The 7,359-nt window shown below is 48.8% G+C and overlaps 1 protein-coding gene across 1 annotated transcript in view; it reads left to right on the forward strand.

Annotated features, from left to right (window-relative positions):
- The window catches only part of ches1 (checkpoint suppressor 1), a 74,580-nt gene extending 69,639 nt beyond the window's left edge, over window positions 1-4,941 (forward strand). The window contains exon 6 of the mRNA XM_086189959.1: window positions 626-4,941. Within this exon, the coding sequence (XP_086046085.1) occupies window positions 626-1,175 (550 nt within the window). The 3' untranslated portion in view covers window positions 1,176-4,941. The remainder of the gene's footprint in view (window positions 1-625) is intronic.
- Window positions 4,942-7,359: the final 2,418 nt, after the last annotated feature.

Consider the following 7,359-nt stretch of genomic DNA (forward strand, 5'->3'; position numbering starts at 1 on the left):
CGGCTGACTAAAGGTATGCAGTGAATATTTGATCAGGGTAGAATGGCGTGTTGGCCTCATGAGATATTAATATGCTAACGCTCTCATTCTGAGGGAGTGAATGTGTGAGGGACATGCGAAGCTCCTGCTGATGTGTCAGGGTCCTGCCACCAGACAAGGGTGAGCTGGGACAGGAGCTGGGACGGGAACTGGGATGGGAGCTGGGACATGAGCTGGGACGGGAACTGGGACGGGAACTGGGATGGGAGTTGGGACATGAGCTGGGACGGGAACTGGGATGGGAGCTGGGACATGAGCTGGGACGGGAACTGGGATGGGAGCTGGGACATGAGCTGGGATGGGAGCTGGGACATGAGCTGGGACGGGAGCTGGGACGGGAACTGGGACATGAGCTGGGACGGGAGCTGGGACATGAGCTGGGACGGGAGCTGGGAGGCAGCAGAGGAGACGCTCAGCTCCGATGCTAGAAGCTCATGAGCAGTGCAAATATGCACATTCGCCTCTGGGCGGCTGTGTGACTGACAGACTATCACCCCACGTTGTTGCTCACCAGTGTAGCGTAATGGGGGGTCACTAGGCTTGCCGTCTGACAGCAGGACTAACAGTGTGTCCTTGCCTCACACAGATCGTCCCTGGGAGATTATCTAAATCGAGGACAAGACAGCCCATCCCGCTACTCGCCTCCGCCTTGCGGTGAGGACCTTCAGGACGACCACACTTACAGCACCGCCAAATCCCCCAGCAGGCTCTGCTCCTCCCAAATCCCCACTCCTTCTTCTCCTCTGGATGATGACGACATCATCGCTGTGGAAATCCAGTCAGACGTCAAACCCGAGCCCAGGGAGATTCCGCTGGATTCTCATATCTCCGCCGCTACATACATTACCCAGCAGTCCCTGCGCGGACAGAGACGTAGTTTGGGGGCGGGAGCAGGGACTCTGGCAGGAAGCAGTTTACCCTGGACCAAAAACCGAGTGAGGGGCATTAGCGACACACTGCCACTGAAGAAGCGGCGTGCGGCAGCAGTGGAGAAGCCCCCGGAGAGTGATGACGAGGAGATGAAGGAGGCGGCGGGATCACTACTCCACCTAGCGGGGGTCCGAGCCTGCCTCAACAACATCACAAACCGCACCGCCAAGGGCCAGAAGGAGCAGAAAGAGGCCCTGAGAAACTAAAAGACACATGGAACACTTACTCACAGACACTACACATGTCAAAGCACACACACACACACACACACACACACACACACACACACACACACACACACACACACACACACACACACCAATAGGTCAACAGGTAACGTTCCTACAGCATTAGTCACAACGGACACTTCTCATCTCCCTCTATCTATCTGCAGGGCATTAGGTGAATCCTACTTATTTGTGGCAATATCAAAAATCTATGTTTTCCTACATGTTCAGCAACACTAACACCGATGGGTACTTCTCATGTGTCTCTGTTGTTTCTGTTGTTTCAAAGGGGATGAAAGCCATAAAAAAGCATGTTTTGTCACTAATTTGGACAAGTTGTACACGACAAAACCGACTCACATCGCGGAGCGTTCCAGGACATGACGCGTAGATGGCTGTCTGTCTTACTGTGTGTTTCTATGTGAATCTGTAGCAATCGTGCAGTGATGCCAGCGAAGACCCCCGACTGGGAGCTGCTCACTAGCATCACTCTCCTACATCCATGAGCACAAACGTGAGACTGTGCCAAAGATAAGCGACCAGGTTGCTTCATGTAGCCGATAAAACAGCTGACAAAAAAGAAGAAAAGGAAGTCTAGAGAGAACGACCTTCAGTGTCAAAATAATTGTAAACCCCAATGTGATATATATTCATGCACTTAAGATTATTTTACGCCACTACTAGTCAAAGCATCATGGGTAAGGACATAGTTTGTTTCCAGAGCACTCATAGTATTTAAGAGTAGATATATAAAACTGAAAAAAGCTCAAAGAGATGGATAGTGTGCCGGGTCTGAGGCAATATCTCCTTCATTATGTTGTTGTTGTTGCATAATGTACCCCCCCCCCCCCCCCCATCTATAGACACCTGGTATAGTTAGCGGAGCTACCAGTAGCTACCACACCTTCCTCCTCCTCCTCCTCCTCCTCATCTGACAAGGAACTCTATACATAAACTGTGGCTTTAGGTTTCTGTTGGTGTCTGTTTCTCCTCCTCACTCGACCCTCATTAAGATATAAGCAATTTGTCCCGCGCGGGCAACTCTGTAAAAAGGTTAGAAAATATTTTATTTTTTCCTTTCTTAATTGAAGCAATTTGACCTGCAGGACTTTCTCAGTTATATTGCATGGGTGCTTGTAAATAAGATAAAAGCAAATCTTTTTTATTCAAAGATCATGTAAGATAACAATGTATTTAGCATGAAGCATGACTTATTTTCATATAAACCTTGATCCTAGAGGACAGAAAAAGAGTTTTGCCGCCAATTCTTATACCCGTGATTATATTGGATTTTATTTTGTTTGGGTTGGTTTGTTTGTTTGTTTGTTTGTTTGTTTGTTTGTTTGTTTTGTTCTGGAATCCTTCTGGGTTCCCAGCGGGCTTTCAAAGACACATCTTCTTCAGGGAGGAACGTGGGAGGTCACTCTGTGATGGGAGGCCGCGTAGGGGGTGGGGCTTCCGTCTTCTTCTGCCCGTACAGTGATTTAGGTGTTCAGTGTTAACCCTGTGTTATTTCAGAACATGTCTGTAGAGTGTGTGTCCACATGTCCAGGAACACACACTCTCGTGCCTGCCTGCCTGCCTGCCCTCAGTACCTCTGTGCTCATGTCTCAGACATGGCGACAGAACGTTACCTGTCTTTATTTATGACAGTATTGTTTGTTTCTCTCCCGTGTGTTCATGTACGTTGTCTTTTTTTCCATCACCATTGTTCCGTGTAAATGTTCGGAACCGTCGGGCATGAGAAAGTGTCCTAAAAGAACCTCATATCTCTAAAAAGGCTTGGTGGGAGGAAGTGAAGAGGAACGTAGGCGATGGCGTAAAAGTCTCATTTACATTCAGTGTTATTGATTCAAGCAGTTACTGGTGGATATTAAGCTTCACCCTTTCTCTTGAGAGCCTAGTCTGGAGGTGAAAGATTTTAGTTTGGTTTGATTTTTGTATTTTTACTGACGGCTACGAGGCGGTGAGTGTCGCTGACTTCTATGACTGAAGAAGCAGACCTGATGGTGTTCAGGTCAGCACTGTGGGTTCCTGCCTCAGAATGATCTGGCACTGCCAGAGTGTTGATGTCATTGCCAAAAACTAGACGGACATTAAATGTCTAAAATGTGACTAAAACTAAAATGCCTTTTAGTCATCAGACCAGGATTTGAACTAAGTCCAAGTCAGAAGTCCGAAACACCTGAAGAGACGCATCGACCAGACAGACATCAAAGTCAAAAACTCCACTAAAACCACTTTCTTGCATAAAATGAGACTAAAGTTCTAAAACTTGCTGTTGAGTTTTACTTGATGAAAACTAACAAGGATGTTTGACACAAGACCAAAGCTCTTTTGCCACTGGCCAGTGAACCTGCTAACATCCAACTTTAGTCTGCTGTGGGAACGCACTCCTGGGTCACATGACCCTGCAGCAGACACAGCTAATTATCAGCACAAATGTAAAACCTGGGTAGACGTGGTGATGTGCGGCCAGCTTCTGCAACTTCTTGTCATCTGGACCATAACAAGCATCTCCTCTCTCAATCAGTGTTGAGTTTTTGAGTAAAAGATGTAAAAGAGTAACCACGGAAACGCCATCACTGCCCGCCATGCTGGTCCCTGCTATAATGGTTGTTCAGTGTGTTTTCTGGTGATGCCAAACGGGACTCAAAGGCACCTGGTCTAACAGGACAGGGGTCAATCCTGCGGTTACCAGGGGAACAAAGCAGCGTGTAAATGGTCTGTGCCGTGGGAAAAGGGTGTAGGACTGACTGACCTGACCTGAACACCACTGCCAGGATTGAGCCTCAGTCAGAGGTGACGTGCAGCAGTGTAGCAGCAGCATCAGGGTTTGCTGAGGAGTGACTGTCAGTCAAACAAATGTATGCCCCGCCCACTGGTAAGAGCCCTTTGCCACCTGTAGCACGCATCACTGCTGTTGCACTCTGTGCGATATCCATGCTGACATAACAACAGAAAAGGAGTCACTGTTGCTTTTCTCGTCGTGTGCCACTGTCTGCTGTCGTCTGTCTCCTGCAGCCCAGGTCAAGCTCTCAGCTGTATTCACAGTAACAATCCACTGATGTGGTGACAACTAACGTGTTCAGTTAGCGAGAGCCATGTTGAGGAGAGAATCGGTTGCTAAAGCATTTTCTGCTAAAGCAGCCGATTCTCTCCTCTGACTCGCTCGGTGACATGCAGGAAGAATGAACTCCTGACCTCGGAGTCCTGGAGGAACAGCGGCACATCTGCAAATAAATCAACTACACTTCACTGCCTGAAAGCCCCATAAAACGACCTGCCAAACAAACAGTCAGACGCTCGATTCAAAAACTGTTGCCATTTTTTTATTCGTTGATGTTTTTATGCGCATTTTTATTTCCTGTTTTCTCTCTGACAAAATAATCTACGATACTGCCATTTTTTGAGGTGACTGTCTGAGCTGAATATTGGAAAGCCATAGGTTAGTGATGTCAAAATGCAAAACTGTTATTGATCTGTGAGATGTGATGCAGAGTACACCCGGGTGTTGGTTTTTCAGTAAATGTTCAATTCTCTCCTTATTGTGCAATCATATTGCCAAAGAATGATTTCAAGACCTATTTCATCACTACATGTAAATATTAACGTTGTCCAATACGTGGCAAAAAATATATAAATGTTGTTTTATTTTGTTTTCCATTTTCTGAAAAACTACAATGATGTTTATGTGATGTATTGTCTTCCAGTTGGTTGCAATAATAAAAAAAAATACAAGTTACGGATTAGTTTGGTGTTCTTTTGGCCAGAAGACTGGGCCCCTCCTCTAGGGAGCACATTTTGCCCACTAGCTAGTTAGCACACTGACTGGTAGCGGGTGGGGAGTTGGTCTCAGCTAGCTAAGGTGCAGGGTGCTAGTTCACTTAGCACACTGACTGGTAGCGGGTGGGGAGAGTTAGCGTCCGCTAGCTAAGGTGCAGGGTGCTAGATCACTTAGCACACTGACTGGTAGCGGGTAGGGAATTGGTCTCAGCTAGCTAAGGTGCAGGGTTCTAGTTCACTTAGCACACTGACTGGTAGCGGGTGGGGAGAGTTAGCGTCCGCTAGCTAAGGTGCAGGGTGCTAGATCACTTAGCACACTGACTGGTAGCGGGTGGGGAGAGTTAGCGTCCGCTAGCTAAGGTGCAGGGTGCTAGATCACTTAGCACACTGACTGGTAGCGGGTGGGGAGAGTTAGCGTCCGCTAGCTAAGGTGCAGGGTGCTAGATCACTGAGCACACTGACTGGTAGCGGGTTGGGAATTGGTCTCAGCTAGCTAAGGTGCAGGGTTCTAGTTCACTTAGCACACTGACTGGTAGCGGGTGGGGAGAGTTAGCGTCCGCTAGCTAAGGTGCAGGGTGCTAGATCACTTAGCACACTGACTGGTAGCGGGTGGGGAGTTGGTCTCAGCTAGCTAAGGTGCAGGGTGCTAGTTCACTTAGCACACTCACTGGTAGCGGGTGGGGAGAGTTAGCGTCCGCTAGCTAAGGTGCAGGGTGCTAGATCACTTAGCACACTGACTGGTAGCGGGTGGGGAGAGTTAGCGTCCGCTAGCTAAGGTGCAGGGTGCTAGATCACTTAGCACACTGACTGGTAGCGGGTGGGGAGAGTTAGCGTCTGCTAGCTAAGGTGCAGGGTTCTAGTTCACTTTGCACACTGACTGGTAGCGGGTAGGGAGAGTTAGCGTCTGCTAGCTAAGGTGCAGGGTGCTAGATCACTTAGCACACTGACTGGTAGCGGGTTGGGAGTTGGTCTCAGCTAGCTAAGGTGCAGGGTTCTAGTTCACTTAGCACACTGACTGGTAGCGGGTGGGGAGAGTTAGCGTCCGCTAGCTAAGGTGCAGGGTGCTAGATCACTTAGCACACTGACTGGTAGCGGGTGGGGAGAGTTAGCGTCTGCTAGCTAAGGTGCAGGGTTCTAGTTCACTTTGCACACTGACTGGTAGCGGGTAGGGAGAGTTAGCGTCCGCTAGCTAAGGTGCTAGATCACTTAGCACACTGACTGGTAGCGGGTTGGGAGTTGGTCTCAGCTAGCTAAGGTGCAGGGTTCTAGTTCACTTAGCACACTGACTGGTAGCGGGTGGGGAGAGTTAGCGTCCGCTAGCTAAGGTGCAGGGTGCTAGATCACTTAGCACACTGACTGGTAGTGGGTGGGGAGAGTTAGCGTCTGCTAGCTAAGGTGCAGGGTGCTAGATCACTTAGCACACTGACTGGTAGCGGGTGGGGAGAGTTAGCGTCTGCTAGCTAAGGTGCAGGGTGCTAGATCACTTAGCACACTGACTGGTAGCGGGTGGGGAGAGTTAGCGTCCGCTAGCTAAGGTGCAGGGTGCTAGATCACTTAGCACACTGACTGGTAGCGGGTGGGGAGAGTTAGCGTCCGCTAGCTAAGGTGCAGGGTGCTAGATCACTTAGCACACTGACTGGTAGCGGGTGGGGAGAGTTAGCGTCTGCTAGCTAAGGTGCAGGGTGCTAGATCACTTAGCACACTGACTGGTAGCGGGTGGGGAGAGTTAGCGTCTGCTAGCTAAGGTGCAGGGTTCTAGTTCACTTTGCACACTGACTGGTAGCGGGTAGGGAGAGTTAGCGTCTGCTAGCTAAGGTGCAGGGTGCTAGATCACTTAGCACACTGACTGGTAGCGGGTTGGGAGTTGGTCTCAGCTAGCTAAGGTGCAGGGTTCTAGTTCACTTAGCACACTGACTGGTAGCGGGTGGGGAGTTGGTCTCAGCTCCAGCTGTACTTCCCAACAAGTTGTTTTTTTAATAGTAGCATTATTGCTAGCAGCTGAGGTGAACTTGCAAAGCCTGATTTCTTCAAACTGAACTAACTTCCTGTCAAACCTCTTCACTGAATATAGCAAAGACTTTGGAGAGAGCGCAGCTCGCTTCATTTACTGGTAAAGTGCTCGCTGGGTGAGACTCTTTAACTTGCTCTTAAGACTGACCCCAATCATTAACCTCACATATTCCCGTCAACAACGGGCTTATCATGAGCATGCCTCTTCCAACAGTTAATTATTCATTTACTTCCTCGAATCATTTAAGTTCAATACTTCTGATTAAAGTCAAACTCAGTGTTTCCCTTCAGGGAACGAAGCAGGAGAATTTCCTCAGTGCCTTATCAATCTGAGTGGTGCCATTTTGGAGCTGTGTGGCAGTGGAAG

Source organism: Aulostomus chinensis, chromosome 20 (assembly GCF_037954235.1).
Source record: "Aulostomus chinensis isolate RoL2024-O1b breed Wild chromosome 20, RoL_Achi_v1.0, whole genome shotgun sequence".
NCBI classification, from domain to species: Eukaryota; Metazoa; Chordata; class Actinopteri; order Syngnathiformes; family Aulostomidae; genus Aulostomus; species Aulostomus chinensis.